Source organism: Formica exsecta, unplaced genomic scaffold (genome assembly GCF_003651465.1).
Source record: "Formica exsecta isolate Colony F162 unplaced genomic scaffold, ASM365146v1 scaffold191, whole genome shotgun sequence".
In the NCBI taxonomy this organism is placed as follows: Eukaryota; Metazoa; Arthropoda; class Insecta; order Hymenoptera; family Formicidae; genus Formica; species Formica exsecta.
The window spans coordinates 838,542-859,689 of record NW_021849211.1 but is presented as its reverse complement, the minus strand read 5'-3'; the positions used below and the strand labels follow the sequence as shown (position 1 = coordinate 859,689).

Sequence of the window (21,148 nt, the reverse complement as noted above, 5' to 3'; positions counted from 1 at the left end):
TTTTTTTGGATAGAATTGTTTCATAAACCGAGTGCTTGCATTTTTTTTTTTTTTTATAAGGCATATCGTATAAAAAATAATAATTTATTTATTTTTAATTCTCTGTGTATAAAATTCTCGCAAAAATATATATAATAATAATAAACTCTTTTTACGAATATCTCACAAATATCACGTAAAAAAAACCAACACAGCTATATTGGCCTAAATAGAATTAATGTTTTCTTGTCTGCTTCGACTGATGATCTTTGCGATAACGTAGCGTTTTCTGTAACATCAAGTAGATCTATTGGCTAGGATTATTTAAGGATGCTTATCAAGAAATATCTAGCGCAGTCGGGATAATAGAACCGTCATTCGTGATAGCAGCGCAAACATGATCAATGCGCGGAAACCGCACAAAAACCATGCGGATTTCCGCGGGGAATCGGGGGACGAGAGAGATTAAGGTAATCCCGCCTAACTGATGACGGTCGTTTCAAAGGCTTCAACAGATTAATTGGAAGATCGATCGACACTTCTTACTGTAAAAAAAGCGTCGTAGCAACGTTGACGAGTGTGCAGTATAATGTTACTTTCTGAACAGCATTATAGAACGTTGCTGCACGGTTTTTCTTTTCACATCATCGAGTAACATGATGAAATAAATATTGCTATATTATTACGCTTATACACTGCAACAATATCTGTAGAATATATATATTGTGTTTTAAAACTTACTGACAAACTGCTAGCTTGTCATTATCTTTGTCGAAGAATAAAGATAACGACATGATTAATCGAACGAATGTCATTTAAATACACTCCACGAGTTTTACGTAATATACTTTTTTTAAGATCCACTCTACTTTTAATTATGTAAAGTACTTCCTAGGATTATATAAGCATTGTACGCATTGTAAGCGTATATACGTCACTCGATAATTGTCTTCTATGGAACCGAGAGGAAAATAAAAAAAGCGATTCATACTTTGTCAAGCAGATTCATTATATTGTAAACTAATGACAGTACACCATGCTTGTGTGGCAACGATATAAATGTCAGAATGTGATTTATGGATAACAATATTACGTTACAATACCGTAAAAATATCGTCAAAAACAAGACGGTAGATAAAACGCGCATGAAAGATGTTAGTCATAATACCTGTCGTCACGACATAATCGATTTGTGTGTCTAACGCATCTGACTAATTTTACTCTCTATTATCCATCGAACGTTATCGGATATAAAACAAACTTTTTTGTTAACAAAAACACTGACATATTTGTTATACATACAATCTATTTTTAATTTAAATTAAATAATAATTAATCCCTAATAATATTAACATAATAAAATAGCTGAAATACATAAAGGGCGCTACATACCAATAGATTTTTATATATAGAACCTTTCTTTTTTTCCAATTGAGAATTTTCTACATTAATTAAATTGATCACATAAATACACAATATTAATTTTTTACATCAATTAATTAAATTTTGATTTTTATCAAATTAAAACAATCAGAGAAAGAGAGAGAGGCTACAGAAATATTATTTCCATATAAAACAAAGAAACATTGCGTCAAAATCAATCATTTTGCAATCATTTCTGTGTATGTGCGTGTGTGTAATTTTTTTATATAACAAAAAATATATAAAAATATCGTTATACATACATATAAACTGTTTATTATCAATTAAAAAAATAATATTTAAAAAAGTAAACCAAGTTATACAACCGTAGTAACATCGCTATTACAGAAAGAAAGCGGAATGATAAAAGAGCATTCTATTGTACGTATTTTTATTTTTACGGCAAGCCATCAAATATTTATGGTACTTTCGCATTTACCGTTTCGTCGCGGCAATTGTTTCTTTCTCGATTTACTTTCTTAAAATACGTCACTTTAGTGAGATTTTCCATTCCATAGCTTATAGAGTTTTAGACCCCGCTTAAATTATTCAAGGTGCGAGAGGAACGAGGGGCTAATCCGAGGGCGTGAGAGTCGCTGAGGGTGCACGACGGAAAAAAGGACGCAGTTGTTTAATTCGAAATCAGCTTAGCTTGCTCTCGCATCTTTGCATCTTTCCCTTGCATATTTTACACATGTAAATACGCTCTTTCTGAATCCGCGCAGCGTCGCGTAACATCATGCGTGCCGCTCCCCCTCCTTTCATCTTGTTCTTTCATTTTCTGATAATAGTAACACTATTTTGTATTTTCTAATGAAAGAATTATTAGATGTAAGGAAAAAGACGATTTCATCGTAAAATGATCATAAAATAAATTGTCTCGTATAAAACATGAAAAATATCAAAAAATATAAACCAGCCAATTGTCGTAACCTGGAACTATTTTAATTTAGATCGTACAAATTATACGCTGCTATATAGCGGCGTAAAAACGTGGCCGTGAAAAGGTAATTTCGAGATTTACGCGCTGATTTCTAGATATATTGAGATAAAATATCGTAAGCGCGAGCGAAAAGGTAATTAACGTAGTTACAACAATGCCGTCATATTGAATGAAATAACCGCCAATCTTCGTTATAGATCGCACAAAAGAATATGCGATAGTATCAGAAATAAAACTTATATAGCAAAATGACAATAAAACTTTTTAATGGCAATATTTCCAACTGTCGATGGTAATATCTGTTAATCGTCGATAAAAAAAAAAAAAGATCGAGATATTGAAAAAGAATTTCGATGATTAAATCGAAATCTGAAAGCGATTAAAGCGAAGCTTGAAAATTATTTTATCTCTTCATTGCATGAAAATCGTAACGTGCGTTCGATAAATTATATGCTAAATGTTAGCTAAATGTTGTGAAATGTGTGACGTAAATAGTCCTCTGTTGATTTATCGTTTAATGTCGGTGGCGATGATAAACATATTCAATTATCATTATCCTCATTTTCCGAAAGATATATAATGACATACTATTTGAAATATGTCGCGGTTCAATAGCTCTCGAATAGGGACGGTTGAAGTTGATTATCCACAATCTACCAATCCCCCGCGAGAATTGGAGCGCATATCCCGTAGAACGTGGCTAACATTTAATCCCATCTATTTTCCAATTTCCCAGACACTTAAAAACAAAGAGAATGCGTTTAATCACGTGTTCTCTCGACATACGAGAGAAAAGGTATCAAGTAACGGCTGTTCCTAAAGTCTCCAATTACGCTATTTAAAACGGCGCTTGATTCAATCGGCTCGATCAAATGCGAGAAACGTGAATAAAAGGAAGTATTACGCTTTTCTCGTGCAATATCTAAAATATTGGTTTAGCTTTTGCCAGACGGAATTTCCATTTAAAAAAGCTCAATCAGCGACATGTTGACGTTCCGATTTGAATTCTATTCGAGCGCCTAGTAAAATCTGCCATTGAAACTCTATGTACGCCGATTCTATCGATTTGCATATAGCTTTTTTTTATCGTTCCGTTGTATTCATTCCTTTGCGTCGCGCAATCTTACTTGCTTCTTTTGCTTTTCATTGTCGACCGTTTTTGCGTATCTCTCCGGTGAAACTATTACATTGACAATACAAGAATAATTCGGTCGTTTCACAAATTTATTACATTCTGTTGCACAGAAACTCTCCATCTCGATAGGAGTAAAACTTATAAAAAATATTAGTGGTCCATGGATATTATTTTTATGTTATAAACATGCACTTTCATCGGATAGGACTTTACTATCCTGCCGATATTGAGTTATTTAGAATGTCGATTATCATAAAAAGCGTGGTATCTCTATCTTTTTATTTTTGTATCTTTTTTTTTTCTAGCTATAAATGTAACCATAAATTTACAAATAAAATTAATGTTTATTATAACTTTTACATAGCATCGGCTTTCCTTTGAAGATTTTTGTCAATTCAATATTTAAACATCTCTGCGTTATGTATAATTTTAGTTTTGCTATAATTGTATTTATTATTTTAATTATTTATTTTTTATTTTTAGATTTTTCTATTTTATTGCTTTTGATTTTTTGTTCATGGATTTTAAAAGAGAAACGATGTATCTCGCACACACAGACAACACATAGTTGACTAAAGATCATAAAATTTGGTTTTACAAAAATCTTTTAAATATTTTTGGTAATATTAATATATCTGAAAAGGCAATAAAGAGGACAATGCATTCAATGGCTTTACACTCTGTACATAGATGACTATATTGGATGACTGCAAATATAACTGACATAAAAATTTATGGCCATCATCCAGGAGTAATATTTAAATTCGTATATGTCTCGGTTAGTCGCATTTAACTTTTCATAAGGATTGATATGGGAACATGGTTGGCATCTAAAATCTATAACTTCAAATACAGTTTTAGCAATGGATATCCTCCCCAAATATGCTCGGGCACGAATCATGTACGCACCAAGTCGATATTTATTGCAATGTTTGTTGATTGCAATACTTGTCAGACAACTCGAGTAATCACGCACTGTATACGCTAAGCGCGATGCCAACTCGTCTGAAGCATGCGATTGTGCTTTCAAACTTCCTGTTAAATATTTAAATGCCAAGAACGGAAACGAGTCGCTTATTTTGGGACGGAAGATCGTTTTAGAGCCCAGGAAATTTATAAGATTTCCAGATTCACTGCGAGCTTGCGTGACTACTTTGCGCAATTCTGTCCTTTGGTATGCAGGAGAGAAGAAGGAGATGGATGTCGCGCGTTCCATAAATCCTTTATCGATTATAGCTTTGGGGGACAAATACACTCCTGCTCGTTAACCTGTCCGAATAATGAACTTCCTAGTATGACAGGAAATAACACAGCCATTTGTCTGCAAGTAGCGCGCCGTAAGCGAAACATGCATACGACAGTAAAACATGGCCTCTCTAAACATTGAAACTAGATGTCAGTTTTATGCATGAGATGAGGAAAACATTTGTCTTCATGTTTCGCAGATACTTTCCTCGAGTTCTGTGCTAAATAATTATGTATGTAAGAATATTTATTTTTACATGAAAGAGAGAGATAATTAATGTAGCTTTTATATATATATAAGACAAATACTTTATTTGCAATAAAAATATATTTAAAACATAATATTTATTAAGTAACATGACATAGAAAGTTATTTTTCTACTAATATTATTATATCATTATTATATTATTTATAAATTAAATCAAAAAGCAACACACAATTGTCGTATAAAGTTGGTTTTAAAAATAACACACATATTTTACAGAAAATTCAGCTAAATGGAAAAAAATTTTAAATATATTTTTTGCTTGTCTATCAGGAAAGACGTTGCGCGAGAGCTTGCTTTGAAAATTCTAACATATATGTCGACTGGGAACATATGGCGTTCGTGGCTGGTTTACGAATGGTCGAATCACAATCTGCGAGAAGTGTAACGTACTGCGAGTCTGTAGTGGTGGAAGAAAAACGCGAATATCGAATACCGCTCGTGAATTAGAGAACTTGTGAGTCTCGTTCTTGCTGCAAATCTGATATAGATTTAGCATTGCGTGCCTAAAATTATCAAAATTTTCCATTGCTTGGAATAAGAGAAAAGCTTTTTATATTATATAATAATAGAGTGTCTCGGCCGCGGAATGTAATACTGTATTTATATTAATCTATTATTATTTAATAATCTTTTTATTCAGATCTATAACACGTTATAAATTTAAAAAAAAAAAATACAGATGTATGTGTTTTGCGTAAAAAATAATAGATTGTTCCAAATAACAAAAAATAATATATATAAAGATTAAAAGTTTAAGAAGAAATGTATATGGGTTTTCTAATTTATTATTCTTGTTTAGACAATTGAAGAATTTTCAATACTAAATGTTGTAAAAATATGCGTTTTATATTACGTACACATCAATTTCTATTTATTTATTACCTTGTATAAAATAAATAATTTAAATAATTTCAGTAGAAACACAGGAGAATAAGAAATTTACATGTAAATATATAATTTTATATAATATATTGTGTGCAATTTTGGAATGCTTTTAAGATTTAAAAATTAACTTGCTTACCTGATCACGAGTTTTTTTAAGAGAGATTTTATCTACTTTCAAATATTTCAAAATTATTTTATATTTGAAAATCTTGCTCTGATTGTTTTTTTTTGAAATTGTGATTTTTTAAAACATTATTTTGCTTCTTATGCTGTGAGATAATTATTCTTCAAAGTACTGCTCCACTTTCCCCATTTTAAAGTTTTTATTTGATAAAATATTAATTGACTTTTCAAATTTCAAAATGTTTTCAAGACCTTGCATGTTCTATTTATCATATTAAAGTATCTCTTATAGAAAGAGAAAAAGAGAGAGCCATGTTACAAAACGTTTGTTTTAACAAGAGTTAATAACAGTCAGAATGACTAGCAGTTGAAAATTTAAATGGCAATTTTTAATTTTTATTTCGGTATTTGAGATATGTAGCCGATGTTATATTTATCTTTTCAACAAATAATTCTGTGTTTTTTCGCGCTTATGTACAACGATCTCCGCACAGCAATTATGCGAGTGTGCGAAAGCCACTTCAGAACAATTCTACTTCGGCAATCTCAGGAGATCGCCGCGCGAATCGCGATACGAATAATATTCTGGCCGAATATTTATTGACTGACAGGATCCAGCGATATCTCGACGAAATACTATCACGCTCGTCCGACCATTGTTTCGTCTCGGGAATTCATCGAATACTTTCGATGTTTTCCCCGGTGAACCTTACCGGTGTATCTCCCGCGTGATCGCAAATTTCCATCTTGGAGAACCTTTCCGTTTTATATCTGTTTTGCCATTGATTCCCAGTGGCAACGCTCAATGTTCTCTCAATGCTTTCAGTTTTTTCCAGTACATATACTTTCCATCGTGCAAATTCCTTCCATTAACTTTTTTTATTTTTATTTTTATTTGGTTCGTTTTAACCCTTGGACACTTAGCTCTAACGACGTTTCACAGTTCATTTATTACACATACTTTTGTATTTTTTTCTAACAAAAAAGCACTTTTTAGTTATATATCTTACAAAACTTCAGCTATTAACGTACTTTTTAATGAGGCTATTATGTTTCTATCTGTATTATTCTACCTTTATATGTATCATCCTTGGATTTTTAAAGTTTTAGAACTTTTAATTTTTTATTCTTTTAATTCTTGAATAGCTAAGAAATCTTTTTTTCTTTAATATTAACAATAAGATCGATATATATATATATATATATCAATCTTATATAATTTAATAAAAACGCAATATCAGTGTGCCAAGGAGTGTTAAGAAAACGTTGCACGTATCTCGCAAAAAATCTAGCACTTTTTATTCGACGAAACTAGTTAATATCGCGTTAGGGGCACCTTGCGCGTAGTTTTGGAACACGCTACAGTTACTCTCGCTTTCCGCTTGAATTTCAGTCTTAATTTCTTTCGCGAACGCATATGGCCTCGAAGATTGTAGGTACAAGTGCCAAGAAAAAAAAGTGTGTCAAGAAAAAAGAGAATATACAATATTTTATTAAAATAAAGAGAAAGAGAGAAATAGAAGGAAAGAGATAGAAAAAAAGAAAATATAAAACTTTTATTTAAAGTCGTATATCAAAACATACGAAAAAATTAGTTAAAAAATTATATATCAAATTAATTATGATTGTGAAGAAAAGTGAATGTTAAACTTTCATATTTTATGTTTCAGATATTTCTAAAGAGATGTATATCTAAAGAAAGGGCTCGAGTACTATTCATCATGAGGATACTCTGGATCGTGGTGGGCATTCTATTCGAGATACACTTGTATTTTACAGGTGAGTTTGGACAATTTTATTATAATATTTATGCACATTGTTTATATATCGTACATTCTTCGACATTTTGTACTATCAATTAGCCGAATAAAATTCAAATAAATTCTTATTTTTTGTTTCTAATAAAAATTTGATTAAAATACATTAACCTGAATTTCTTAAAAAAAGATTTTACAAAAATATTAAATAATCTTTTTAATTATCTATAGAGAATAAAATTTTGATCTCTTTTTATTCATCATTTTACATTTGTAAATTGTATATTTATAATTATTTAGTAATAATTAATACTGCTCTTTCATTCGAAATTCTTTAGCTGTTTCCAATTTTACGTGCTAAAATTCATTCTCTTCGGCGGTATTTTAGAAGCTTTACAAGATTAGAGTTAGAAATTGCGGCAGGAAACGGCACGTTCATTCGTATTTCTCCACTTTGTGCATCCTCGTCTCGCAAATCGCGTGTTTAAGTAGCGACTCTCTTAGCCTAAATAATTTTGTCCCTAATTTTCCTACGCCGCACCGCGCTTCTCATCGGCATTCGCTTCACGACGGCATACAATTTGCAACGATAATGATGCAGCCGCCTGAAGAAACACAGGCATTTCCCGCGCGTTTACTTGCGGCACGCCACGTTCTTCCGTACTTACGCGAGTTATTTTCGTGCCGGCATGGAAAACACTTAATTCGATGGCTGACATGTAATTTCCGGTTATCGCGTTGCTGAAAAACCGCGACGATGCTCTCGCCTCGTTAACGTCGAACTTTTCGACAGGCGAGTTGAAATCGAGTCGATCACCCATCGGGTCGTCAAGTGTTCTTATCTACCACGACGATTCTCTTCCTTGAGGGACGTCGACGGAGAAAGTCGTCGACGTTAATATTATCAACGGACGAATTCGTATAATGTCTTGTTCCCGAACGATGAGGTACTGGAAATTTAGGTCGTCGCCGTAACACCTCCGAAGCTTTAGATCTAATTGAAAGTTTAATTAAATGCACACCGGCCCCTATTACCAGGCCGTTTTACGATTCTCAATTCGGCAAACTTTCTGAAATTGTGCCAGATTAATCTCCTGCTACGTGCGAGTACTAATCACTGGTAAATTCAATTTAGAAAATTGCATCAGTTCGGGTGGTTTTACTTTTTCCTTGCTTAAGTTGAAGACAAGCGTCTCAGATTTAACGCATTTATATGCATGTAATAAATCATAATCATTTCTTATTACGATATTTTGTCGTGCATAATTTTCGAAAGCGTACCTCCCGCACGCACCATAGCCATTTCAAATATTCAAAGCTTATATTCAGAGATTTATATTCAGAGATTTGTATCACATTGCAATGGAATACTTTCGTACTTATATATGTGGATAATTCTAGATATTTCATGGAAAAGGATATCTCATCAAAATAACAAAACCGGGTTTTCACTGAATGTTGAATAAATCATACATATTTTAATTAAACGAAAGAATAAATATACGAACGCAAAAGTTCACTAATATTTCAGCACCACACAAAAAATCTCTTTTAAAATATTTTTATAGCAATTTCCAATGCATTATTAATTTTTAACTTTTATATTTATTAATTTTATGCTATTAAAAAGCAGAAAAAACATAGAACATAGAAATATCTTGTGTAATATATGTGTATTTGTATAATATACATATATATATATTATCCATCAGATATACATATACGTATCACACACAGAAACATAAAAATCTATAATTTTTAACAGATTAATTTGCATTATAATCAATTAGTGCACGGAATCAGGTCACAGAAATTATACATTTTCTTTTATATCCGAAAACGCAGATAAATACGAAGAAGTAAGATATTATTCAGACACATTAAAAATGACAACTCTGACTTTTGAGATTCAAAATATTGAATACAGTTATAAATGCATGTGTTTATAATTAGTCATCATTCTCGAATTATTTTCCTGATATAGCAAAGTCCGAAATAAAATCTGAGCAAAAATTACTTACTCGTGTAAAAATAACTTAACATAAGCAGCGAATATTATCGTAAACATATTCACTATGTTTTAAAAGCGAACCCTTAATAATGCACACATCTACTACGTATTTCGCTAGAAATTAAATTTTGAATTCGGGCTTTCAATTCAAATAAAAATCGAAACGAGATGCTTGCGAGAGAAATTTTTTCCAGCAAAAGTTCGGCGATGCGCGCAGGGACGAGCGAATGATTAGAGTTCTCGAGTGAGGGCAAATGAGAGGCGAGAGGGCACAAGGGGGAGAATTTCCGGCTGAATATTTGCCGGAATTCGCCAGGTTTGGCGCACCACGGGCGCCGGTAAACGCCCGGCCGAACCGTCGTAATTGCCGTGACTAAGTTATTCACTTAAGCTACTCTCGGGCGACGCTCGGGTTATACGTTATCGTCGCGATAGCGGCTACATTAATCTCAGGCCGGGAGGACGATGCTTCGTCGTTCTTCGCCGCACCCTTCGCCGACCGAGTAGCCATAGAGAAATCGTCCTTAATCTTTGATTATAGCCGGCCTTAGAACCACCAACAACTTTTGGAGAAATATTTATAATAAATGTGGTATAGAATTTTCTAGGTTGTGAGAAAATATGTCCCTACATATTTCTATAGCGTTTTTTAACGCAATTTTTATTTAGTTAAATCCTTTGAAAGATAGAATCGATTTAATTCCGCATTTCAAACTGTGATAAAATCTGAATATTATGAGTACAAAAAATGGATTAAATAAATAGTTTTTATACAACGTGTGTTATTTGTAAAATACGCATTATTCTATTTCAATAATATTTTTTGCAGAAAAATATTTCCACGAAATCATAATTATATATAACAATATATATAGCATACTGCATTTATAGAGGAATAAACGCATAATGAATATACAGGATGTACCGTAAGACCGTATCAACGTTTAAAGGTAGATTCCTGAGATAATTTTAAAACGATTTTTCCTCAGCGAAAATATCGAGAGAGGTCATCATTTTTTGCAAGTTTCCAATTTTTTCCATCATATATCTTTGTAACTAAACCTTAAATTAAAATTTTCTCTCTCTATTAAAGTAAGCTCTATCTGAAATTAACTAAAGAATATGGTTTTAACTTTCTATAAAGTTTAGTTTGCAAAAAGCTCTTCTTTTTGAATCTCTTATAACACGGAAATTATTGATGCCTCGATATTTTTGCTGAGGAAAAATTATCTTAAAATGATTTCAGGAATCTATCCTTAAGCGTTGATCCGGTCTTTACGGTACACTTTGTATATATTGAAAACGTGTGATGTTATATTAAACAATTATATTTCTTTAATTTTATAATTATTTATACAAATTTTTGAATTTATAAACAACAATCGATTTTTAGAATATTCTAATTAATAATAGTTCTAAGAAAACTTTTTTGATTTGCAGCGTTGCGGGAAAAATTGTTATTGGTATTAATTTGTTGACACGACGCGTCGTACACAGACTTCGCTTTAAATCAAATAAAATGGTTTCTATCCTTAGCATTGTTATAATTTATGTTCTCAGTAAGCCAGGCCAAGCATCAGCAGAACTCAAGTGCCAATAATGCAATCGCCCCATTGAATGTCCCGGAGAGTAAAAATGAAGATGTTCTTGAAGGCCCAATTGGAGAGGTGCTGGCTCAAAGTGGTAGCACGGCAGTTTTACCATGTAAAATTACCGATCCTGGAGCTGGAACCGTAAGTATATCTCATATATCTATACATATTGTAGTTCCTGTATTTTAAACTTTTTGATTGTCACACTGTTTACATGCTAATCTTCGATTAAAAATGATCATGATGCGTATACAATTTATTTCTTTATGATAATAAAAAATAATTGCAATAAAAGAAATTTTAGTACTCGTTTTCTATTTCTATTGTTTAAATACGCGTATTGCTGATATATTAATATTATAAAAGTATAGAATATATATTATAAAAGTTAGAAATAATTTACATTGTATGTTATTACCGTAAGGTTTGAGAGAGACAATATGAATAATGAATATGACTTACAAACGTAATTATCAATATCATATATGCTATAATATATTATGACAAAAGAATAAAATTCTTGTTCTGTCTGTGTTGCATAAATGCGAAGAACGGCATTATTCATGGAATCTGAATGCTTCGTAATCAATTAAAATGCAGAAGTGAATAATTTTAGACTGGGAAACTATTTCTCTGGGCGCGCCCATGTATTGAAATATTAATAGCATTTCTCGCTTTTAGTTCCACTTGATTCTTCCCGTGCCATTTCTCTGTATTCATTTCAATGCCGTTCGTCTTTTTTCCATTCACACCAGATTTTTCAGATTTTCATTTCCGTTATACAGACTGGTTCGAACGATTTTCATTTAATTTCCGTTTCCTATCATGCACATGCCATGCGTGAATGATTCTTAAAGAAAGGAATATGTGCGCTGTTTCTAATATGGTTGGTTTTCATGTTGTAGCGATGAAACGACCATTCAAATGGAAAACGTTGAATGACAAGCGCGGATCAGATTTGAAATATCAAGGAATATTTCTCGAAAGTAATATCTTTTACCTTTACGTCATCTTCAAAATTTTGAAGTATAAATCTTCTTTGTAATATAAGTTATTTCGACATCGCATGCACTGATAATGTTTTCAGACGTGTTTTATCTTCATCACTTGTGCTTCGTAAAAAATAAATTACAACACGCTAAGACATGCGTGACTAATTCCAGCGTCATGTGATGATGATATATTTCTGTACGCCCACAGTTCTATTCAATGAAGAATGATACAATCTCGTTCTTTTCTCTTTCAAAAAGAGGACAGAATTATTTTTATTAAGAAATTAAAATATGAAATCAAATAACATAAGTTTTAATTTTAGCACAAAAGTTGATTCTTTTATGGAAGCATCAAATATCATTTTCTTATACCGCGGCAACAAAAGATGTATGTGAAAAAATATCGAAAAGTATATGCAAACCAAATCTAATTCTATATTGCAAATTATATTGTTTATTTCTATTGTATTAGCTTGAAAATGCATTTATTTTTAAAATATATCTATAGGAAGCTCAATAAATTATTCATTTTTTTAATAGGACAGAAGTTTATTGAACAGAGGTCTGAAACAAAATTCGCAAAGTATGACATAAATAGAATTCCCGTAAAATGGGAAAATAAAACAGGTGTATGTATAAAAAAAAGAGAAAGAATACGTGCGAGATCAGTCAGCTCATCTCGCAATTACGTTCAGCTTTAATAACTGCTTGCAAATACTGTTTTTAAAGCCGGTGTTTTCGATATGTCGAGTTTGCTATCGGAATAGCAAACAGATGTTTCGTCCCTTACGAAGATATAGCGATCCCGCGTAATTGTGCAAATATATTCGTTCCGAATACCTTCGCGCGCTATATTGAAAGCGGAAATCAAACGCGATGCGCCGCACACACTGGAGATACGAATGATAGGTCGATATGATATTTTCGCACACGGGAATCGCAGGCTGTTTGCTTTTTCTGCGGCCCTCGCTATACGTACTTTAATACTATAGCCATCGGTCCAGCAAATTGCCCTAGTTTACAGCCTGCAACAGCGCACGCTCCACGATGGCGTATGCTCTTTGTCTTATTTAGCGTTCAACCCCTTCCGCTCGCAACGCGCGGAATCAACCGACAATCTGCGTAAACAACGAACGCGTCTATATTCGAGTTTCGTTCCGAGCTATTTCCGTATCGTTCTTGTCACTTTTCAGTGCTGGGCGTAAAAAGCTGATTGCGAATAGATCCAATATGCTACGTTGCAAGTTGGAATTCTTTCCTGGCAGAATTATGACGCGCTCTCTCGCATCTTGCACGTTTATGTTAACTTGATTCTCTTCGTTAGAAAAGTTCAAGATTATATATTCCTGCATCGCGCGCCAATCGATTCGTATTCCGAATATATATGTATATTTTTCCGCAAATGTACGCGAATTCTCCGTAACGTCGTTAGAGACCAGATGCCCAGCTCATTACATATCCTCCTTTCTGCGAAAATGTCGAAGTTCCCGCTCGGGGAATATTTTAGAATATTTTAGCGAGTTTCAACGTTAAACCGACGGACGCCGCGCCAGATGCCGCGTGACTGTACTTTTCTTTTTCCCTCTGAAAAAAAAGGGGAGAAGGAAACGAAAGGGCAATCCGTATAAACGCTATCGGGAAATAGTGAAAACATTCTCTCTCGATACTCACCGTGGTATACTTGAGAAATCGGAATGAAATTCCGAGAGAGTCGACAGACGGATTCTCTCCGGGCGACAGGCAATGCACGTTTCCATAAAATTCCGACCTACGGGTTTCCCATGTCGACGTGAATGAGACGTAAGCCGACTTTAAATGCGCGTTTTCCGACACAGAACTGCCTTGATGTCGTTTGAAAACGCGATACTCCAGCTGTCATATCTGGCTACTATAAAAAGTATATTAGAAAAAAAAAATTATACGCTACTGCTATTATCTTGTCTAAAATTGTAGATTTCTCGATGTGTTTGGATTAAGTCTTCTTGCAGATGTGTATTTTTCATTAAAAAGAAATATATTTGTAAAATAAAATTCTTTCTCCGCATTATAATTCCCTTGGGGTTTTTGCATTTATAAACATATAATCCCCTGAATTCTCTCGCGCGCAACGTTTTTCTCCAGTTTTTAATAAATTACGCTTCTAAAGTGGAAATGTCGGGTAAAAGAACAGATGTCCGCTTTGACACAAATCGAAATTGCGTTTCAAGAATCGTCAGAAACAAATCGATACACGCTGACGGTAAAACCCGCGATTGCTATAAACGGACGCGAATACCTCGAAACGTCCTCGGGAAAACGGCATGTTTATGAGAACTTCACGGCAGGTTTATTTCTCTTCGTTTGATTTCTGGATTTTACAGCTCCACTGGGCACAGAGTGAGCAGGGAGTTCGGGATTGTAATTTACTTACGACGGAAATATTTCACGGTTCTACTCACACTTTTCACGCATTGAGCAGAGCCCCTCAAGATATAAGGCAATGAAGCGATTCGCATTTCCAACCGCTTTCATTATCTTCACAGTACTTTCGTTTTAATAAAATTATTACAGTAAAATCAATTTCTTCTTCTCTTGTTCTCTCGGTTACAAGTAAGTTGTGCCTCGCGCAATTAGAGTCTACTTTAATTAAAATATCGGTGTTACAAATCAACATTTTAAATGATATTTGATTCATTAAAAGTATATTCAAACAAAATCTAATTATATATTCCAAATTATATTGTTTATTTCTATTGTATTAGCTTGAAAATGCATTTATTTTTAAAATGTATCTATAGGAAGCTCAATAAATTATTCATTTTTTTAATAGGACAGAAGTTTATTGAACAGAGGTCTGAAACAAAATTCGCAAAGTATGACATAAATAGAATTCCCGTAAAATGGGAAAATAAAACAGGTGTATGTATAAAAAAAAGAGAAAGAATACGTGCGAGATCAGTCAGCTCATCTCGCAATTACGTCCAGCTTTAATAACTGCTTGCAAATACTGTTTTTAAAGCCGGTGTTTTCGATATGTCGAGTTTGCTATCGGAATAGCAAACAGATGTTTCGTCCCTTACGAAGATATAGCGATCCCGCGTAATTGTGCAAATATATTCGTTCCGAATACCTTCGCGCGCTATATTGAAAGCGGAAATCAAACGCGATGCGCCGCACACACTGGAGATACGAATGATAGGTCGATATGATATTTTCGCACACGGGAATCGCAGGCTGTTTGCTTTTTCTGCGGCCCTCGCTATACGTACTTTAATACTATAGCCGTCGGTCCAGCAAATTGCCCTAGTTTACAGCCTGCAACAGCGCACGCTCCACGATGGCGTATGCTCTTTGTCTTATTTAGCGTTCAACCCCTTCCGCTCGCAACGCGCGGAATCAACCGACAATCTGCGTAAACAACGAACGCGTCTATATTCGAGTTTCGTTCCGAGCTATTTCCGTATCGTTCTTGTCACTTTTCAGTGCTGGGCGTAAAAAGCTGATTGCGAATAGATCCAATATGCTACGTTGCAAGTTGGAATTCTTTCCTGGCAGAATTATGACGCGCTCTCTCGCATCTTGCACGTTTATGTTAACTTGATTCTCTTCGTTAGAAAAGTTCAAGATTATATATTCCTGCATCGCGCGCCAATCGATTCGTATTCCGAATATATATGTATATTTTTCCGCGAATGTACGCGAATTCTGTAACGTCGTTAGAGACCAGATGCCCAGCTCATTACATATCCTCCTTTCTGCGAAAATGTCGAAGTTCCCGCTCGGGGAATATTTTAGAATATTTTAGCGAGTTTCAACGTTAAACCGACGGACGCCGCGCCAGATGCCGCGTGACTGTACTTTTCTTTTTCCCTCTGAAAAAAAAGGGGAGAAGGAAACGAAAGGGCAATCCGTATAAACGCTATCGGGAAATAGTGAAAACATTCTCTCTCGATACTCGCCGTGGTATACTTGAGAAATCGGAATGAAATTCCGAGAGAGTCGACAGACGGATTCTCTCCGGGCGACAGGCAATGCACGTTTCCATAAAATTCCGACCTACGGGTTTCCCATGTCGACGTGAATGAGACGTAAGCCGACTTTAAATGCGCGTTTTCCGACACAGAACTGCCTTGATGTCGTTTGAAAACGCGATACTCCAGCTGTCATATCTGGCTACTATAAAAAGTATATTAGAAAAAAAAAATTATACGCTACTGCTATTATCTTGTCTAAAATTGTAGATTTCTCGATGTGTTTGGATTAAGTCTTCTTGCAGATGTGTATTTTTCATTAAAAAGAAATATATTTGTAAAATAAAATTCTTTCTCCGCATTATAATTCCCTTGGGGTTTTTGCATTTATAAACATATAATCCCCTGAATTCTCTCGCGCGCAACGTTTTTCTCCAGTTTTTAATAAATTACGCTTCTAAAGTGGAAATGTCGGATAAAAGAACAGATGTCCGCTTTGACACAAATCGAAATTGCGTTTCAATAATCGTCAGAAGCAAATCGATACACGCTGACGGTAAAACCCGCGATTGCTATAAACGGACGCGAATACCTCGAAACGTCCTCGGGAAAACGGCATGTTTATGAGAACTTCACGGCAGGTTTATTTCTCTTGGTTTGATTTCTGGATTTTACAGCTCCACTGGGCACAGAGTGAGCAGGGAGTTCGGGATTGTAATTTACTTACGACGGAAATATTTCACGGTTCTACTCACACTTTTCACGCATTGAGCAGAGCCCCTCAAGATATAAGGCAATGAAGCGATTCGCATTTCCAACCGCTTTCATTATCTTCACAGTACTTTCGTTTTAATAAAATTATTACAGTAAAATCAATTTCTTCTTCTCTTGTTCTCTCGGTTACAAGTAAGTTGTGCCTCGCGCAATTAGAGTCTACTTTAATTAAAATATCGGTGTTACAAATCAACATTTTAAATGATATTTGATTCATTGCTTAATTGCTCATTATTATTATGAATTAAATGCATATAGTTTTTGATATGCATAGATAGCTTTCCATACTTTAGCGTATTAATTTATATCATACATATTAATTTATTATTATAAAAAAATATTCATCTATTTGACAATAAAAATATTAGTATTACAATCTCATTCAAAAATAAACATGAACATATATGTGAAATGTATATCAAGAATAATTAATAGAGATAAGAAAATTGCATGTTACAAATAAATATATATGTATATTTATATATACATATATAAGCAACTTTAATTTTAATAAATTCTGGAAAAATCATAAATAAAAAATTGAGAGACATCTCGAGTTTCAGAAATCGATAGATTTATTTATCGCTGCTGTATCGGATGATTGGCCGCTGGCGAAATTTTTGTTCTGGACGATACAAAAGTTGCAAAATCTAAGGCCACTTATGCAAAACTCTCTGTCACGAACCGCATATAACCTCGGCGCGCGGATCCCGTACCGTCGCCGACTATGAATAAAAGATGAATTTATGCGCGTCTTGTGTACTACAGAAATACAGAAACAAGAAACAAGGCCGCCTTAGGCTTCTTTGCTGCGGCCGAGACAAAAACAAGTAAAAAGTGCTCGGCTATCGCGGGTAGAGTAAAAAGGGGAAGCAAGCGTGGGAGGGAAAAGCGCATTACGTATCTTGTCTAGGTAACTGCTACCATACGGAAATTTATTCTTTTTGCGATAAGGTAATATATCATACATTTATAATGGCAATCCATGTAAGCGTCATAAAACATTTAGAAAGAACGAGTAAACCAAACCACAACTATGCGTATATCTAAAAAATATTCTTTACGGAAATAATATTATATGACATAGTAATGATAAATGAAAAATAAGTTGGTTCTCTTTTTTAATTGAAATTTCACATATCGATTTATTCCCACTTTAATCTGATTTATTTTGAGATCTCCGATCCTACACATTTGTCTTTATTATACATTTATGTTGCATTAAAAATTGACAAACTTTATATCGAAAACATAAAACGGGTCTTTTCATCAAACATATATTATTTTTAAGAGCACTTTTGGATAATAGATAAAAAATTAACCATCTTACATAATCTTTTATTACTCTTCAATATTCATTTTAAGAACAAAACGTTGGATTAGTATAAATTCCTACGCATAATCCTACTTATAAAATATCAAATAAATTATCAGTAGACTTTCTTTCGTGTTTTATCAACGAGCGCCCGGATTCCTCAATTTAAAATGCCATTTATCTTCGCTCGGAGCACGCCGAAAAAGTTTCGCGTAAAAGTTGCACGGCGGAAATATTCAAAGTCGTTTTTATTCCACGTAAGTCTTTTATTCTCCATTCTCTCGAGTATCCGGCGTTACTCTAAGTATAGAGAAAGCTTGAGAAAGATATCGAAGAGGGCAAACGTTTCCTTTATAGAGCAACCGTATCTATTCGTATTAAAAAGAAAACGAATCTTTGCTCCGTAAACGGGATTCACTCCAAAGTTCAGATGTCTTAAGTGGGCTCTTGGCGCGGTAATTAATCATTATTCTCGGAAGTTGCGGTTCACGCTCGAGGGGTCAAATACAGTTCATGCATACTGCGATCCTCTAATTCTTTGCTCGGTGTTTTGCTGACGTTAAATTTGTGCGTCGGCTAGCAGTTTGGCCAAACAATTTATGCGCATAATGTTACGTGATTTTGTATAATGGAATTAACTTATTCCGCCCAGATTTATTCGCGTATTGGACATAGTGTATCTCGTTGCGCCTCGAAAAACGATGCGTCAACGCGAGTTATGCGTACGATGCGCTTGTGTATAACGGAAAGCGGGATCGAAAATATCATCGGCAAATTTCCCGGGTCTTCTGTGGAAACACAGCGAGTGAACGAGATTGTAAATCACGCGATAAATATACCAAATCGAGCGGCTGCCGACGAGTTCTTACGAGGAGTCGACGTTTTAGGTACGATCGCCGTGCGACTTCTCTTCAACTTCATCTCACTGGAGAAAATGGATGCGCGGGTTACCGGCGAAAAGCAAAATCCTTCTCTTCGAAAAATGTTCTCGGCTACGATGAATCATAGAATAAAATGAGCGAAGGCATAATAGAGGATACCCGGATGGTGAATAGAAGAGTAAAGTCCATTGAAAATGCAGATGGAGCAAATGAGAGATTGGAGGAGCAGGGAACTCTGTCGGAAATGAAAAAATTCAAGAGAAGAATTCTCTCATAGTATTGAGACATTAAATTTCTCTCCCTTCTAAAGCATCTTCAAGTATTTCATCGCGTCTTCGTGTCTCTCTCTCTCTCTTTCTCTCTCTTGTAAAGTTGCTCCTTCGTTGGCGGATAATACGAGTTTTTTTTTATGTTTAAGGCGTCGAAATCGAGATCCATTAATAAAACAGAAGCCTTCAAGAAAACTCATCCTTTCCGATGCCGTAAAGCTTCGTGGTTATATTTAATTCCCGTCCACGAGATTCACGTGCACGTGATATAATTTGTTTGAGCGCGTCTGTGCCAAATCGAGAAAGTACGTTTCAAAAGCTCCCTTTTGTACACCAACTAAATGAAACGTATTGCGGTGAAGTGCGATTGATATCACAAATAGATAGGATAGATTGGATAGCGCGCGCGCGAGCGCAAATGGAATCGATATTATCATGATACGATGACGCGATAAATTAATGCCTTCTCATCAATATATATGGAATTACGGTTCTATTTACGAAACTAATATAAAACGTGAACGTAATATCATCACTTAGCTTTAATTTCTTATAAAGTAGTGTGGAGTTTTGTTGAAAATAAAATATATCATCATTGATTCATCCGAGGAATGAATAGTCTGAAATGCGAATTCAAATTTATAAATTTATGTCAAAACATTTCTACTAAAATCATGTAACTTTAATTCTATAATTTTCAAATTGTTTCTAAAATGGTAACTATACTTTATATTTGGTTAGAAATAACATATACAGTGATTGAACAATGCACAGCAATTAACCACCACGCAAAATGTTTTATTTTTAAGATTTAATCAATATACAAAATTCGCTGTACAGACTTCAAGCTATCTTGCAAGGAATTGACTTTTATTATCATAAATTATAGAAATTAATGGGAAGGACTTTATGCAAAAATTATGCTCAGATATTTTAAAATGATAAAATCGAAATAATTAATATAAGAATAAGTAATTTAATAATAAAATATATGCTTTATGAAAAAGTCTCTCTCTTCTCTAGTATTTTTAATAATATTGGTTTATAAAATGTATATAAACTAATCTTTTTTTTTTCTCTTCTTTCTTCCTCCCAGAAAAAGAAATAGGTATATTTTTTATATGCTTTTATTCCGACAACGATGTTTTGCGTTTTTTTTTATTTGTGGAAAATTTAATTAATAAATTAAATTGTGATATTTATAATGCAAGCTTTAATGAATACTATATTTGCATTCACAATCGCTCTCTGCGGAATATCCAGTAATAAATCTTTACACCATTTACATTTACACTATGTAAACTAAATATTAATCATTTTTAATTTTTCTTTAGAAAGCATTATCGCTCCCAATTCTCTTCGATTCTGCGAGTAATATCATTGCTATAAGTTTTCAAGAGAGAGAGAGAAAGAGAAGCTGCAACGTATATAAAATATGGCTATAAAGTGATTGGCTTATTTTCGCGCGGAGCCGGGATAGGGTGAAAGAACTTTCCTCATTACAAGAATACTTTTAAAACGGTTCGCTTGATAAACGAATGAACTTTCAGCGTTCCTTATCAGCCCGATACTATATCGAGTAAGAGTCGAAAGCGATCGCAGCAGG

General features: G+C 34.0%; 1 protein-coding gene across 3 annotated transcripts in view; it reads left to right on the top strand.

Annotated features, from left to right (window-relative positions):
• Nucleotides 1–21,148, top strand: part of LOC115233818 (neural cell adhesion molecule 1-like) — an 80,648-nt gene that overhangs the window by 50,785 nt on the left and 8,715 nt on the right. For all 3 annotated transcript variants that reach the window (XM_029804418.1, XM_029804419.1, XM_029804420.1), the window contains 2 exons: nt 7,672–7,780; nt 11,330–11,502. In XM_029804418.1, the coding sequence (XP_029660278.1) occupies nt 7,723–7,780; nt 11,330–11,502 (231 nt within the window). In that variant the 5' untranslated portion in view covers nt 7,672–7,722. The remainder of the gene's footprint in view (nt 1–7,671; nt 7,781–11,329; nt 11,503–21,148) is intronic.